Genomic DNA, 17,873 nt, shown 5'->3' on the forward strand with positions numbered 1-17,873 from the left:
AAAGTCAATTGCTCTGTGCCGATGAAGGGCTTTTCTCTGCTGGGATGGGAGGTCACACTGGTGAGAGCCATCAGGACTCCATAGTACACAATTTGTACTGCCATTGGTAGTTGAACAGTCTTACGGATGTGACTAACGGTATCTCCAGGTGGCTCCCGAGCCCACCATGGATAGGTTTCTGATGTGGAGAGTGGCGAACATGACAGAGTGGAGCATTTCCCCCATGTGCTATGCGGTGTCCGACCTGGAAGGACCCTGTCATCGTCATCTTCCCGTCCTTGTTTACAGTAAGTTCCAATCAAATCCATTTATAGTTACAGTACAAACGTTACACAAAATGGACCAACCAATTTCCGTGCAACTTTAGTTTATATTTAAAGCAATGTTTCGCTATCATAATATATTTGTATTGGAACTTGAATGTCAAATTTCATGACAATGTGCATGCCAACCATTTTTTGTACCACATTTTTACCCCAATACACACAGGTTATAAGCGGGGTAGACACGAGTTTTAACATCTGAACCGATTTGCTGAATCTGACACACGACAGAGAAAAAGAAATAGGTAAAAAATATGCTTACTACTCTTACAGTGTGCAGTGTATGCAAGATCACCAACATAGCGCGTAGATGATATTGCCACCTGTAATCATAGTACTAACCCTGACCTGTGAGAGGCAGCATGGTGCCAAAAGGTATCCAAAATGCTGGAAGAAGTGTAGTAGAGAAAAGGCTAGCTGTTAGCTTGTTTGCAGTTGTAAACTCTTCTTTACATTATATCTCAACACACCCCATTGCTCCGATAACAAGTGTAAGCTTCAAATTGCTTCCTCATAGGCCATCATTCCTTTTCACGTTAAAATCATGGAACCCACGGCTCGGCAAAACTCTGTGTTGACCCCAGAATTGAGAGTAAAGGGCTCAATATTGAACACGTTAACATTTACAATTGTGGACCTGTTATTTGAGCAAATCAGTGACAAAAATTCACTGTTAAACCCCACACCACAGGATAATCACTCAAGATAACCTTTTAGAGGCAAATGATAATCGTACCTCGGGAAACATGCGCCGTGATCTCCAACCCTACGACAAACGATAGTAAAATTCAGGCACGGACAGGTGGTCGGTAAATGTGTACAATGAGACAGGTGGGGGGAGGTCTGCGGTGTAAATGTTACAGGCTGGCTCTTCCATCCTTTGCTCCTGCTTTGTGCAGAGCCTCCAGACGGCGTGTCCCTCAGCTTCGCGAACCACACAGGCCCATTGTTGGAGCACAGTCAGTACACTCTGCACTGCACCGTCCACAACGTCGCCCCTGCTGGGCACCTCCACGTCACCTTCTACAGAAGCCAAACCCCACTGGCTCGACGACATTCAAACGTGACCGAGAAGACCCCGGTGACTGAGGTCTTCACGCTAGACATCACGGCTAGAAGAGAAGACGATGGCGCCAACTACCGGTGTGAGGCCGAACTGCAACTGCACACAACCGGCAGACAGAAGCCTGTAGCGGTCGCATCGGAAAGAGTCACTACCGCAGTCCTGTGTAAGTGAAAGACAAAATATATCTATGCCACAGTGCTGAGTGTGGGTGAGAGCCAAGAGTACACCCTGGAATCATCCCCACTTGCCAATCACAGGGCACATATAAACAACTGTTCACACCTATGGGCAATTAAGTGCATTCAATTAGTACTGGAATGGTTGATGAAGCATAAGTGGTCGGAGAAAACCCACACAAGTCCAAAAAGATGTTCCAACAGAGATTGAAACCCCAAAAAATACATGCTAATGTAACCACCACTTCACCTTGCTTCCCAGTGCGACAGTGCCCACAGTGTTATCCAAAATTCAAATATTACAGAACATTCCTCCAAGCATGATGTTTTCTTTTTCTTCTTTTTTTTTTTTACATGTAAATAAAATGGCAAAACAATCCAATTCCAATAAATCCAGGTATAATCCATACAATAAAGCAAATGTTTAATCCAAGACAAAATACCACACGATATAGATATTTACAAACAGTGCAAACTAACATTTTGGCAACATTATGTTGGGGTACCAACTGCAGATTTTTATATGGGAAGAAAAAAATATCAGTTACTGGTATAAGTTTTTTATTTTATTTTTTAAATAAATCAAGATGGTCCAGCAAGAAACGATGGCTTTTTAAATTTTTTTTTTTTTTTTTTTTTTTTTTTAAATCTGCCAAACTGCTGCTTGTGACACGAGTGGAGTCACCTACTACAATAAAGCAGTCCATATCTGAAGTTTGCGATCGCAAGTCAAATGAAAAAAAAAATAAAATAAAAAAATTCAGCAGTAAGTCAGGTCACTCATATTTCAAGGCACCACTCTACATCCATTTCAAGAATGAATGACTTTGTATTAAATATGAAAACAAATTCCTACCTGCTGCGCACCATTTTGTAGAATTATTTACAAGGCCTCTCCTTCTTCAGTTGGGCCGCAACTGCTTTGTCCTGCAAAGATGCAGGTCAAGATTGGAGAAAGCCTGCGCTGCGAGGTCCGAGGGAACCCAGAACCATCGGTTATCTGGCTCAAAGATGGCCGCCTGGTGATCCCGCCCACACACTCGACAAGCGCGCACGCGGGAAAATACACAGTGTTGGCCACAGGACTTTTTGGACAGAGAAACGTGACAATGGAGGTAGAGGTGGTGACTAGCAGAGGTATATTTTGCTTTTGGTACTTGACATTTGAGCATCACAAGTGTTTTAATTTGTCCATGTCTTCTCTTGACAGGCACCACAAGCAAGTGTCAAAGACACTTCCTGCTGGCAGTCCTGCTGGCACCGGCACTGAACTTGCTGTAAAGCTTTAAAATAACCCAATGGGGTTTGTGATTCAAGTCTCACTGCTGTTAGGACAAACATCTCCTGCTGGTTGGAACATTTGTCAGAGAGTTTTGGTTTCATGTTTGAACTCATGTTCACATTGGTGTCTTTTTTTGTCATTGTAGCTCTCATGCTAATGCTCTCACTTTTGCTCAAGACAGCTGCTGTCCAGGTACTTCTACAACCACAGAATGTTCACTAGTTAAGTACTACGACACCTACCAAAAAAAAAAAAAGAAATGTCAGACTGTCAATAAATGTTGTGTCCCATAGTTTAAACTTCTTTTATAATGACACTACAAGAAAGTTTATTGGCAGTGAGGGGACGTCGCAAAGCTTTCCACACAGTGACAAGAGGCACTAGCCACTAGCTAGTTTGCGAGCTAACAGGTTTTGACCTGATAATAGCAGACCACTGATGTGAACCAAGGTGCTCAAGTTCTTGTATAGTTGGGGGGGGGGGGGGGGGGGGGGGGGGGGGGGGCATGCCGGAGCCCCAACTGTGTCACCATTTTAGCCACGCCCCTAAGCAGCAAAATTGGAATGGTGAAAAACTAATGCTTTATCTCCACAATTGAGTACTACACAGTAGTTCTCAGTCTGCATGTTTAGAAATTAATTTGAATTCACTTTACAGGGTCTTTAAAGTTATAACTGGGTTAAAGTTGGTAGAAATATGTCAAATTTGTTACATCTCAAATGTTTTCCAATGAATGTTTCATCGAGACAAAAATACAGTCTATTTTTTTATTCAATCTTTAAAACAAAAAAAGCATTTTAAACAAACAAAAAAAGACAGCGACGCCACAGCTGTAACAAGAATGACTGCAGCTACTGACCAACTCCATGGAAATCATCTAAGGAGGGGTGGAGGGAGTTAAGTGACATCGAATATGAGCTATTGAAAGGAAATGAACATCTTTACTTACTTTCTGCAAACACGACATTGGAGAGTTTACAAAACGACATCAGTCTATTTGTATATCTGGGCCAAAATCTAAAGGCGTACCCATTAAGTCTTGCAGCAGTTTTGGCAGGACCCTGTGACACAGGCCTGCCTCTGGAAAGTTGACCGGGCTGCACTGAGGCGGCGGCGGCGGCGGCGGAGGGCTGTCGTTAGCCAAGCTCCAGTTATGAAGCGAACTTTTGTACTTGGCCACGGCGGCCGCCAGGAGCTCTTGGGGGCGTAAGGGCGCGAGAGTCTGGTCAGTGAGGATCGCCAGCGGTTTATCGCTGGGCGGCGATGAAGAGTCCGAATCCAAGACGATCACTTCGGTTTCCGCCGCGGTGACGTAGGACCCGCTTGAAACTTCAACCAACGAATCTGTCTCATGAGGAGGTTCTACTTTGAGTGGCAGCAGTCCTGTGTTTTGATCCAATACTGAAGGAGCAACGATTGACAGCTGCTTCTTCTCTGTTCTGGACCTCTTTGTTCTGTTCACATATAGGACAAAGGTACATTGAGTGTTTTGACTGAAACGGTCAGACTGACAAGACACTTCATGTACTCACGGTAACGTCAGCTGGAGGCCCAGTATCTTCCTGCTCTCACTTAGCAGCACCCTGAATGCACAGATGCACTTGAATGCAACACAGAGGAGTAGACTGATGAATGTAAGCGAGCAGTGGCACTCATCGTATACCTGGACTGCATCCAGCCTTTGGGCCAAAGAGGTTTGATGTCCTTGACCAACAAGGCCTTGAGGTAGTCTTCCAGATGCTGGTTCCCTTCCTTTCTGCTTCGAAACAGTGCAAGTTTTTCTCTCAGCAAGTGACAGAGCACCTCCCTGCAGGCAGTCGCCACAAAGAGATGACTATTAGGCTGCCTTTAAACAGATATACAGTGTGTGTATATGATTTAATCAAGTAGACATTTTGTCAGTTTTAGATCACCGTGTTGCAGTCAAACAGCATTTTGCATGAAAATCTGGATTTTAATTTCCTATAATGCCATGTTTTTTTACATTTATCATTTGGCAAAATATATATTCAAATGTGATATAGTTGATGAACCTATTTCCCTTTTGCAGGGGTTTGACTGGCTATTATGGACTTGCATTTTGCCACACTTGACAGATTTAGGGGTTGAACGACTTTTTGTAGTTGACGCTAAGGTGATGATAGTAAAGCTCTAACAGTCACTGCAGAGTGATAAAGTAGACGCATCAACTAGTCGATTCAACCCAGAAACAAAACCTTGTCAAATATACCCACATTTGGGAATAATTCTAAAACAATTATGGAGTCTAGTTTATTTATCTTGATCATTATACATTTGTACAGTGGGAGTCAAAAGTATGTAAACCCTTTGGAATTTCTTAAATTTCTGTATAAATTGATCATAAAATGTGGTCTGACCATCTAAACCATAGTCTGCTTCAACTAATACCACACAAACCATTTTTCATATTTTTCTAGAGAATAAACAGTTACAGGACACAGGGGAAAAAAATAAGCCAATCCTTTGATTTAATAACTGGTTGACCCTCCTTAGGCAGCAGCAACCTCAACCAAACTTTTCCTGTAGTTGCAGATCAGATATACAAAACGATCAGGATGAATTTTAGACCATTCCTCTCTACAAAACTGTTGCAGTTCAGCAAGATTGCTGGGATGTCTGGTGTGAATAGCTCTCGAAGCCATGCCACAGCATCTCAATCAGTTCGAGGTCAGGACTTTGACTGGGAACACGTTTTCTTTTTCTGAAGTCATTCTGTTGTTGATTTGTTTCCGCTTTTTGAATCATTGTCCTGTTGCGACACCAGTCATCTTTTGAACTTCAAAAGTTGGATGGATGGCCTCAAGTTCTTCTGCAATATCTTGATAAACTTGTGTAGCAAAGCACTCCCGTACCACGATGCTTCCATCACAGGTTTGAAGGAGGAAGAATAATCAGGTTTTAGTATGCTGTGCCATTTTCCCTCTATTTTGCGGTGTTCCTCCCAAACAAACTTTTGTTTTGTCTGTTTACAGAACAACATCCGAGTGTTCTTTAGCAAATTTCCAATGTAACTTTAAAAAAAATATTTTTTTTTTTTTTTAAGACCGCAACGACTTCCTCGATGTTCTCCCATGAACCCCCTTCTTGTTTAATGTTTATGTATGGTAGGTTTGTCAAATGAAATGTTGGCATGTGCCAGTGATTTCTGTTATCGGTTGATAGGCTCGCGTTCCTTTTTCTACCTCATTGATCATTCTGCACAGTGCTCTTGCAAGTTAATTTTACAGGACAGCCAACTCCTTGGAAGAGAAGCAAACGTGCTGAACTTTCTCCATTAATAGACAATTTGCAGATTTTTGTAACCTTTTCCATCTTTAACAAGTCAATAATTTTTAATCATAGGTCTTCTGAGAGCTCTTTTGAGTGATGCATCGTACACATCTCGCAATGCTTTTTGACAGGAGACAATTCTAGCCTGGTGTGTGGTTTCTAGTGGTCAGAGCAGCTTTAAGCCGCACTTCCAATCATGTCTCATTGATTGGACTCCAGGTTGGCTCAAACCTGACTGATTAGCTCAGAGAATCCATAGCCTAGAGCAGGGGTGTCAAACTCTTTTGTCGCAGGCCACATCGTAGTTATGGTTTCCCTCGGAGGGCCGTTATGACTGTGAACCCAAATAAATGTATGATCGCCTCATATTACACACATACAACAAATTGATGGCCAACTAGTTTTGAAATCAAAGTCAGTATGAACTGTTCAATTTATTTCAAAAGGGTATTGGAAACAAAACAAAAACCTTTTTAAAAGACAATTCTCCCCCCAAGAAACAAACTCGATGCACATGCCACATAAAATGATGTGGTGGGCTGGATCTGGCCTCCAGGCCTTGAGTTTGACACCTGTGGCCCAGAGGATCACTTTTTCCTCTTTGTGGAGGAAAAACACATTTTCAATAAAAATAATTGTGTGGTATTAGTTTCAGTTGACTTTATTCTTGTGATTTACATGACGATCAGACAGACATTTTATAACCAATTTATGCAAAAATTTAATTCCGAATGGTTAGTATACTGTATCTACAACCCCAATTCCAATGAAGTTGGGACATTGTGTTAAATAAAAACAGAATACAATGATTTGCAAATCATGTTCCACCTATATTTCATTGAATACACTACAAAGACAAGATATTTAATGTTCAAACTGATAGAACTATTCCATCCATCCATCCAACCATTTTCTGAGCCGCTTCTCCTCACAAGGGTCGCGGGCGTGCTGGAGACTATCCCAGCTATCATCGGGCAGGAGGCGGGGTACACCCTGAACTGGTTGCCAGCCAATCGCAGGGCACAAACAAACAATCATTCACACTCACACCTACGGGCAATTTAGAGTCCAACTAATGCATGTTTTTGGGATGTGAGAGGAAACCGGAGTGCCCGGAGAAAACCCACGCAGGCACAGAATATGCAAACTCCACACAGGCGGGACCGGGGATTGAACCCGGGTCCTCAGAACTGTGAGGTTAACTCTCTGACCAGTCGTCCACCGTGCCGCCTGATAAACTATTGTTTTTAGCAAATAATCATTAACTTAGAATTTTATGGGACTGGGTCATTTTTACCACTGTAAAGGTGATGTAACTATGTTACATCACCTTTTCTTTGAACAACATTCAATAAACGTTTGGGAACTGAGGACAATTGTTGAAGATTTGTTTGTGGAATTCTTTCCCATTCTTGCTTTATGTACAGCTTCAGCTGTTCAACAGTCCGGGGTCTCCGTTGTCGTATTTTACACTTCATAATGCGCCACACATTTTCAATGGGATACAGCACTGGACTGCAGGCAGGCCAGTCTAGTACCCGCACTCTTTTACTCTGAAGCCACACTCTTGTAAAACGTGCAGAATGTGGTTTGGCATTGTCTTGCTGAAATAAGCAGAGGAGTCCATGAAAAAGACCTTGCTTGGATGGCAGCATACGTTTCTCCAAAACCTGTATGTACCTTTCAGCATTAATGGTGCCTTCACAGATGCGTAAGGTACCCATGCGATTGGCACTAACACAGCCCCATAGCATCACAGATGCTGGCGGTTGAACTTTGCGTCCATAACAGTCCTGATGGTTCTTTTCCTCTTTGGCCCGGAGGACACGACGTCCACAATTACCCAAAACAATTTGAAATATGGACCAATATGTCGGACCACAGAACACTTTTCCACAGTCCATCTTAGATGAGCTTGGGACCAGAGAAACCAGCAGCGTTTCTGGGTGTTGTTGATAAATGGCTTTTGCTTTGCATAGTAGAGTTTCAAGTTGCACTTCCGGATGTAGCGCAGAACTGTATTTATTGACATTGGCTTTCTGAAGCGTTCCTGAGCCCATGTGGTGATATCCTTTACACATTGTCAGTTTTTGATGCGGTGCCGCCTGCGGGATCGAAGGTCACGGGCATTCAATGTTGGTTTTCGGCCTTGCCGCTTACATGCAGTGATTTCTCCAGATTCTCTGAACCTTTTGATATTATGGACCATAGATTATGAAATCCCTAAATTCCTTGCAATTGTACGTTGAGGAACAGTCCTTAAACTGTTGGACTATTTTCTCACGCACTTGTTCACAAAGAGGTGAACCTCGCCCCATCTTTGCTTGTGAATGACTGAGCAATTCAGGGAAGATCCTTTTCTGCCCAATCATGGCACCCACCTGTTCCCAATTAGCCTGTTCACCTGTGGGATGTTCCAAACAGGTGTTTGATGAACATTCCTCAACTTTCTCAGTCTTTTTTGCCACCTGTCCCATCTTTTTTGGAATGTGTTGCAGCCATAAAATTCTGAGTTAATGATTATTTGCTAAAATCTATAAAGTTTATCAGGTTGAACATTAAATATCTTTTCTTTGTAGTGTATTCAATTAAATATAGGTTGAACATGATTTGCAAATCATTGTATTCTGTTATTTATGTTTAACACAACATCCCAAGTTCATTGGAATTGGGGTTGTAGAATAGAATATTGCACATGCATAATAAATAAAAACTATTTTCATTATGGAGTGTAGTTTACTAAAAAGTCAAGAGTATGCAGATTACCATGACATTTGTCCAAAACAGTAATCCCTCCTCCATCACGGGTTACATTGCAGACCACCCTTGCAGTAAATAAAAATCAGCGATATAGAAATACCCTTATCAAATTCACCCGAGGCATGCTTTTATAGCATATACAGCATTTAATTTTCAAGGTCTTTGAGCACTTTTCAAACGATACATATACAGTAATATAGAGAGAACAAGAGCAATGGATAGAAAATATTGTACAATCAGTATAAAAACAGTAACTGCAATAACACTTCCCCAAAAATCTGCAATACGGGACCTCGATGTGTGAGCCATGATATAGCGTGGGTTTACTATACATCCATTTTCAATACTGCTTTCTTTGTGTACTTGGACAAATATTTCACATGCACAATAGATCAAACAATTTATTTAATTACCTGATCTCATCATTCCATTGAAACAACTTCTTTGGACCACCTCTTCTTACCCCCTTCTCCTCCACATTGTTCCCTTGGCAACCTTGCCTGACGTCACTCCCATCCTCCAATGTCCTGACAACCCACATGACCAAATTTATGTCAGAAGTACTTAGAATACTTTATAAAAAGGGCACTTCATTCATCTTCCGTCCCGCTTATCTTCACTAGGGTCGCGGGCGCGCTGGAGCCTATTCCAGCTATCTTCGGGTGAGAGGCTGGGTACACCCTAAAATGGTCGCCAGCCAATCGCAGGGCACATATCAACAACTATTTGCACTGGCATTCACACCTACGGACAATTTAGAGTCATCAATTAACCTACCATCCATGTTTTTGGGATGTGGGCGCAAACCGGAGTGCGTGGAGAAAACCCACGCACAGGGAGAACATGCAAACTTCACACAGGTGGTGAACCCCAGTCCTCAGAACTGTGAGGCGGATGTGCTAACCAGTCTTCCACTGTGCATAAAAGGAGCCTTTTATTTTTAAAAAAATAAATAAATAAATAAAATAACTCACCTCAGTGTCTTGACTTGCTCATATTCTTGACAATGTTGGTTGAAACACGTAATCTGCTCGGGCATGGCTCGCCCGATGGCCTCCTTCAGCTTCTGCACCGGATCCTCCACGTTTGAAAGGCTTTCCTTTGTGCCAGGAGGAAGGGAGGGGGGTGAAGTCACAAAACGTGTGGATCAATCAAACGACGGGGTGAAGTCACTCAGTTTAGAAAAACAAAAAGTGTGGATCAATCAAACGACTCACTGCAAGCTTGAGTTTCTTGACACGTTTCAGGAGCGTCTCCTTGCTGCAGGGCAGGAAGGACGACAGGTGCGTGTACACTCGGGAGCGTAACTGGCTGCCGTGCTCACGACATTGACACTCTACGCTGAATATAAACACAGCTGACAAGTGAGTAAGCAGTACACAATTGGTAATCTCAGGGTCTTCTGAAGCATAGGTAGGATTATCATAGAACCAGTGGTGGATTCAGTTATGTGCAATACGTGCTCCATTTCATGGAGAGAAAAGCCCGTTGCACTTTTAACTGTGTTGAAGAAAGGGCTCTTCACATTGAAAACAGCAGCAGATGTGCGCACACAACATTCCTACCAATTATGGAAAACAGGCAGAGTATCACCACACAGACTACCCATACCCACACTACAACAATTATTTTGAATTGAGGCCCCACTCACATGCAGCCAGGAGTCACCCAAATGCTGAGGGCCCTGGTACAGTTGTCACTGACCGTCAACCCCCCCAAAAAACAAAACAACAAACCCCCCCCCCCCCCCCCCCCCCCCCAAAATAATCCAAACAGGTGAATTGCAGGTGCCAAACGACGAGTATCCACTGTAATCATCTTTCTATAGTTAAATTGAGTTCACCACTAACACAACTCATGCATCACACAAGTCAAAGCTAAAAAAAAAAAAAGAAAAAAAAATTGACAAATGACTGCATGTATGGGGGGAGGAGGGTGGGGGTCTGCTCATTCTTATCTCAAGGCACTGCTGTACAAATATTTTGTCCCTGAATGTTGTGTTGTTGCCATACTGTGGGACGCATGTGTGTGACTCACTCCAGCAGGACAGAGTTGATTTCCGGGGTGAAGAACTTGAGTTTCGACTCTCCCTCTGCGGTCTTGGCTGCCTGCACGAACAAAATGTGTGCAAGTGGGCATCCGGACTGTATTGCTGAGAACATGTGACGTCATTTTGTCTGTGGCCAAAAGCACAGGTGAACTTGCCAGCATCAGTCTTTTGATGCTTTCCTCCAGGGGAGGTCGGAGTCCCTCGGGCAGGACGGTGCTCTGAAGAGATGGCACAGACTCCGAATGAGGCGTTTGTGGATGGACCATCTTCCTGCTTGGAGGCTGTGTTGTGTCACAGGATGCTCCAGACAGGTGGTGATGTTCTGTTCTGGGCTGGTTTGGAGGCGGCGCCTCCATTAAAGACTGCGGCGTTGATTTAGGCGATGAAATCTCATCGCTGACATCCAACAAACAGTCCAAATCGATGTCAAACTCGACCGTGCTGGCGGCCTGGAGAAGAGCATGATCATTGGTGGATCCAATCAAACTGAGCAGCGGGTCGCCCAGTCCCGAGCCCCCGCCGCCGCCCGCGTCCGCCGGGCACAGTGGCGTCACAGGAGTTGGCGGGGTGGCCGCCATCTGCTCCGTTTTCTGCCGCTCTAGTTCCTTTTCACGCCGGAACTTCTTCAGCATGCTGGTGACGCTCAGCGTGCCGGCCACCTTTTTTTTCTTTTTCTTCTTCATCATCAGCTCCTCGCCCTCTCCAAGCTCAGATGCGACTCTGTGGGAGAACCACTGCATGTCACACACACACACGCCACAAATAAGGCTTTTGAAAGTCTCACCTTGACTTCGCATCGATGATGTTCTTATCGTGTGGAAGTTTTTCACTCCTTTTCTTCTTTGGCATCTCTTGTCTGTCTTTGCGTTTACGTTTCTGTACATTAAGAGGAGGTCTTGTCACATGGCAAGTTGCGGCGCTGTGCGATTGAACCTATAAATTAACTAATTTTTTAACCAAAATCTGATTTCCACTGATTTTTTTCCTCACTTTAGTTTATGGAAAAAGAAAAACGACAATGACGAGGTTTCCCCCGCCAGAGAATTATCTTGCAACAATGTGCACAGAAATAATAAAGTGTCATTTCACAGTGCCCGACCTGCTTTTGAAACATTTACACATGGGTCAAACGGAAAATTATTTGACCCTGACATATGTATACAGTTGAAGTGTGCACAAAAAAAAAAAAAAAAAAAGTACATTTGCACCAGTCATTGAGTTTTAGCCAAAAACCTTATTGATTAGGGCTGCAACAATTTTAATAATCGATTAATCTGCCGATTTGATTAATTGATGAATCAGATTAAAATACATTTAGAAATTTCCATCCTTTTTTCAAAAACAGGACATTATTTCAAATTGATAGTGCAGAAAACGCACAGCTCCATGGATTATGATTCAGTTACTGTTTGGTCCAACAAATGTCAGAAAATAGGTAAAAATGTTGACAATTGTTTTCCAAAGTAAAAGATGTTTGCAAATGTCTTATTTTGATGAAACAAAAAGATAAGTCTGCTTTACTATTCTAATTAATAAATATTTATAATATATATATATCATACAAGTATAAATAATATTCAGTTTAAAGACCGAAATTTGAGGATTTACACAATTTTAAATTAAGTTCTAAACGATCAGTCGATCAAATCAATTAATTATTTATTATATTTCAATTATTTGTTGATTAATAGTTGCACCAAGTTTTGATGTTGCATTGTTTTTCAACCTGAATAATCTGGAATAGTCACACCACCACAGTGTCCATCGATGAATGAAAGGCCTGTATCTCCAACTTTTCCGTCGTTAGCTTTGTCAGCACAAACATTGCAGTACCTGCTGAGATTAAATAAGGTGGCGCCACTGTAGGAACTGCATGCTTAAGGGACTGTTGGCCAACCTTGGAGGTTTCGCGCACTCTCTCCTCTGTGGTCTCGTCGTCCGTTTCCGTGTCGGAAGCCTGGCGGAAGTGCAGCACGCCGGTGTTGATGTAGAAGCCTCCATATTTGGTGGTGATGGAGGACGGGACAAACTCATCGTACTGTGGAGATGACGGTGAAGTTGCTACATGTCATTAGACTGACATTGTTACATCAGACACGTGACAATGTAAATAGTTTTAATCACAAGGTGTGAACGCTCACGGGTGCAATCTTAAAACCCAATACAAGATCTGTATCAAAACTAACTATATCACAGATAACTTCACTCAGCACCAAAGTGTACAGGGTGCTCCCCAAAATTGGAAAATCTGAATAACTACACATCCTAGGTAAATGTGATTAAATAGGCTTCATGGTGAAAAATAAGCATATTTCCAACAACACTGATTTCAGACATTCAAATTTTCAATGAGCGCGTATTTTTCTATGTACTCTCCTAAAAAAAAAAAAAATCCACGCTGCACACTCTTGCCCGTGTTTGAGCATATTATAACACGCAAAATGCCTTATTGCTATGGAATGTCAGTCTTCACCTTGATAATTTAAGTTAAAAAAACATCCCCTAGTGGCTCCCGTAGCCTGCTGACGCAGTTTACACCACAGGTGTCAAACCCAAGGCCCATACCCATTTATATGCTTCCACAGTCATAACAGGCCTTGGAGGGGTAATTTTTAATTACAATGTGCCCCGTGACAAAAATGAGTTGAGCGAGAATTGGCTATTATTAGACTGAACTGATGTCAAATTGTAATTCAGGGGACATCGCGCATGTCGCCAGACATTCCCACCTCCTGCAAAATATCTGAATTTTATCACGTAGAAATGCACTGCATCACACACAGCTGCTTCTGAAGTATTCATGACCTTATTGAGATGCGCAAACCATGAACACCTCAGTATGATGCAGTGCAAACAAATTAATACCTCGTCGGTGGTGTCAGTTAAAATTATATAAGTAACGGCAAACTTCTTCTCATATTGTTGGTCAAATGCTCCCACATCTGAGAATACAGTACTCACAGCTTCTGAGTTGTCAATGAAGGAATCCTCATCATCGTAACCATAACCAATATCGATCAAGTCTTGAATCCGGTCCTTCTTTTTTTTAACTGCCTGCAATAAAGCCAAACTTTGTTTTTCCTGTCCACATCAGCCAAAAAGAAGACTTCTTAGGAGGAGTACAATGGCAAACGGGAAGTAAGGACAGCTACTTACATATTTTTCCTCCAGCTTCCTCGCAAGGTCAATCATGTGCACCTTCTCCCTCTGCTCCTCCAATTCAAATCCGAGCATCGGCTGGACTTCATCGCATTTGTTGCGCTTCTTAAAAGGGTTTTGATAGCGTGTGAGCAGTCAAGCACTTTTGCAGGTCAGACTTCAATAGTACTCAAACAGTCCTTGAACTTGTTACGTGTCTCAATCTATAACCTACTTGACTTTTGGATTCCCACAATTTCAAGCCCCAAGACAGACAAAACTTCTGACCACGGGAAGCCCGGATTTTTGTCACACGTCGACAATTTTTACCACCGCGGTGATGAGCTTGTGAGTAAAGGAATTATCCACAACAATAACAATATTCATCACCAAAATACACAAATAGGTGCCACATCAAGTCAGTCGCTGGGGAACAATCTCACACACACGCATATGGCCAATTTCGAGTCTGGTTTTGGAATGTTTGAGTCAGCCAGTGCCTCGAGGAAACCCATGCAAGCACAAGTAGACAAATTCCTTGTGTGTTTTTGCCATACTTGGCAAATAAAGATAATTCTGAGAACATACAATCTGCACACAGGAAGGCCAGAGCCCGCATTTAATCCCCAAACCTCAGAACTGCGAGGCAGCTAGGATTAAACAAAAAAATAATAAATAAATAAAAAAATATATATATATATATATATATATAAATAAATAAACCTTTCCAACTGTTCCACCCTCCGAAATATTTTGAGTAATTATAATTCTAACATTAAGACCTTTGGGAACATTAAATTGCATAATGTCTCCTTTCAGTATCACTGCATGGTAAATTCTAATTCAAATAAATGTGGAAAAACAAAAACACGAATACACAGGTGTTTCTTGCCAATTCTATCAACACACTAAAATTACTATGCCCAATTTTTGCCATGTGTAATTGTAACTCACGGTTTATGTTGTTAGCGAACATTTGCCCTAGCCAGGAAAACACTGTCCTGTTTGAATTGGAATCAGAAGTTAGCTGTTGTGTCACGTGCATGTACAAATATTAAAGCCAAGGTGCTACTGACAAGCTGACTGGATGCCAATTAATATTATAACCCCTCATATGTGGATGACACATTGCTGATACACTTCAGTCATTTTATTACCACGAGCGGGGAACGGAACCCACATTCCTACATAAGCTGCTGCTGCTGCTGCTTACAACTCACGCCCAAATCAATGCGCACACAGACTCCTTGACTTGAGCCAACGTTCAAGCTTAAATGTCCCTTTGCCCTCTTTCATCTTTGAGGATGTCACAACCGCCAATCGCCAGGCCCACATGCAGAGTTCAGCTATTACAATATATTTGTATTTTCAAAAGTCACGTGTTTCACATGTTGCGCATTGCGTTTGCTATAAACGTCCCCACCCAAAATGAGTCAAGGGTTCATTTTTGGTATTTTTAGTACTCATTATTGGGTGCCGTTTTACCCCACGGGAAAAAAAGGGCATACTGTAATGTGTAGAGGTGCTGTGGTATCGAAATGATTTGTCTTCCCACGGAAATTAGTGAAAATATTTTGTTTGTTTTGAAAATAGCCATTCAACTTTTGCTGTGCCTCAACATTTTAATAACCTGTATCTAGGCATGTTACTAAATCCCCCAAAATGGCCACCATTTTCTTTCCATTTCACTCTGCCGGATTTCGGGCACGTGAACCAAAATCGTGTTTTCGTTTTGTATAGTTTCACAGAAGGTAGTACTTGCTCTTTTCAGATTACGTTGTTGGGAAATCCCTTTACCACGTCCTCTGTGAAATTTTCAATTCGGTTGAGATTTTCTGTGGTTCCGACAAAGATGAAATCTCACGTTCATAGGATTCGGTGACAACAGGAAACTATTAGGTGGTCATTCACGACATATTTTTGTTTTTCGTGAAGTTTGACATAAATCTGATGTGCTTGCCCCGCAAAATGAGATGGTTCGAGCAGAGACCGCCATTGAAAAATCGGAAAAGGGTGTGTTTATCACATTTTCGTCTCAACTAATCAGAAACATTTGGGCATTTTTCAACCGAAGAGTCAAGTTTTTGGTCACGCATTTCCTAATGATTTACGTTGATTACTGGGCAAGAAAATTTGAGTTGATTTTCGACATAAAAAGCGTCTTAAAATCCTTATTTTATTCCTACAAACGAAGGCTCATTTTATTCACGTAACACTCCCCTATCCGATGGTATAATCGATTTTAATAAGGTATTCTGAAAATTTTAGGAACAAAACCTACTTTATCAGTTTCCCAAAAATAAGTGTTACACTTCTCTTTAAGCGCAGGGATGAAATTCCATTAAAATGCACAAAACTGTGAACTTTATCTTGCCAGGAGTTCAGCACCACATGATACCTTCAGATAGTAAACAGTTCTTAGAAGTTACATAACATTTACCCGATAACTTCCGAATATTCCCCAATATTAAATATTGATTTAACATCAACGTGTAGATTGTCATCAAGAACTTCGGTTGATAAGATTCCAAAATGGCACACCAAGTAAACTTCCTATACAAACCACAACATGTTAGAAGTAAAACATCACGACAGAACAATTTTAACTTCACATTTGAAAAAAATAAAATACAAACTTGAGCAGTTTTACCTTGTTTTCCAGCAGTTGAGTGTAGCTAAACTCGGTGAAGTTACGGTCATCCGGCTCAAACAAGGCGACGACGAGGCGGCCCGAGCCCGAACCCGAACCCGAACCGCAGCAGTCCGCCGCCGCCGTCGGGCCCGAAGCGCAACCGCTTTCCGGCGGCGACTTCGGGGCGAGGACGGTTCTGTTGACCGCACAGGGCTGCAGGTCACAGGGGAACGAGGTGAGCTGGACCCGACGAGACTGAGCCATCTCGCGTTGGGGCGGAGGAGGAGGAGGAGGAGGAGGAGGAGGGCACGTCGTGACGCGAAGGCCGCCGGCTGAATCTCGTTAACGGCTAAGTGGAGGCAGGTGCGCTGTTACCTGCAAAAACATGGCTGACGCTCTTCGTTCATAGCTGAAGCTACTTTTATATTAGGCTCATCTCTCTATTTGAGATCCAGTCAGTTATTCACGTAACTCGCGAAAGTATGCTAGCTTCAACAAATAAATGTAGTTTTTTGTTTCTGTATTATTATTTTATTTTTATTTTAAATTTTTATTTTTTTTAATGGCTGTCAGTGTGGGCAGTCAGGAACAGAAGAGAGCACAAGTAGTCGGTTAAAAAAATATAAAATACATCACAACACATCATAGGTACTATTTAGAGTTGCATAAAGGATGACATCTGAACGACATTATTGGGGGCCTTTTGTAAGTGCTGTGATGTACTTAAACATCACCAACGGCGTCACGCTTGCATCGTTGCCTCAACAAACAACCACCATTTTTATTTTTACTATTTTTTTTTTTTTTTTTTATATACGACTTGCCCTCATCAGAATAAGAATCTGAATCATTTTAATTGTTCAAACACACAAGGAATTTGTCTCCGGCAGTTGGAGCAACTCTTGTATCGACAACAGTCACTATATGACAAAATATACATTAAGAACATAAGAAATAAGCACGGAGAGTCACCAGTCCCGTCAGCTGGAGCTGACATATATACATACATACACATATATATACATATATATATATATATATATATATATATAACCCAAACAGCGATCGCAGCACAACGTTGTGTACGGCACACATTTTTCCACAAAATACTTTTTAATCTACTTTTCAATTCCGCTTTCAAGGAGTGTTACATGC

The 17,873-nt window shown here is 42.0% G+C and overlaps 2 protein-coding genes across 2 annotated transcripts in view; one reads left to right on the forward strand and one right to left on the reverse strand.

Moving 5' to 3' along the window:
- The window catches only part of LOC133404353 (hemicentin-1-like), a 6,254-nt gene extending 3,115 nt beyond the window's left edge, over positions 1 to 3,139 (forward strand). Inside the window, exons 3-7 of the mRNA XM_061680159.1 lie at positions 1 to 60; positions 149 to 287; positions 1,223 to 1,552; positions 2,472 to 2,702; positions 2,776 to 3,139. The exon at positions 1 to 60 is cut by the window's left edge and continues 16 nt beyond it. Coding sequence (XP_061536143.1) covers positions 1 to 60; positions 149 to 287; positions 1,223 to 1,552; positions 2,472 to 2,702; positions 2,776 to 2,846 — 831 coding nt within the window. The 3' untranslated portion in view covers positions 2,847 to 3,139. The remainder of the gene's footprint in view (positions 61 to 148; positions 288 to 1,222; positions 1,553 to 2,471; positions 2,703 to 2,775) is intronic.
- A 510-nt stretch (positions 3,140 to 3,649) lies between these two features.
- On the reverse strand, positions 3,650 to 16,982 carry LOC133403738 (ubinuclein-1-like). The gene is made up of 13 exons (XM_061678929.1): positions 16,737 to 16,982; positions 14,105 to 14,212; positions 13,910 to 14,002; positions 12,846 to 12,986; positions 11,733 to 11,824; positions 11,100 to 11,668; positions 10,936 to 11,002; positions 10,116 to 10,239; positions 9,873 to 9,997; positions 9,312 to 9,425; positions 4,511 to 4,654; positions 4,380 to 4,430; positions 3,650 to 4,301 (listed from the first exon to the last, which is right to left on the reverse strand). The coding sequence occupies exons 1-13, from the start codon at positions 16,980 to 16,982 to the stop codon at positions 3,836 to 3,838; spliced, it is 2,340 nt and encodes a 779-aa protein (XP_061534913.1). The 3' UTR covers positions 3,650 to 3,835.
- Positions 16,983 to 17,873: the final 891 nt, after the last annotated feature.

This window comes from Phycodurus eques, chromosome 6, assembly GCF_024500275.1.
Source record: "Phycodurus eques isolate BA_2022a chromosome 6, UOR_Pequ_1.1, whole genome shotgun sequence".
Taxonomy (NCBI): Eukaryota; Metazoa; Chordata; class Actinopteri; order Syngnathiformes; family Syngnathidae; genus Phycodurus; species Phycodurus eques.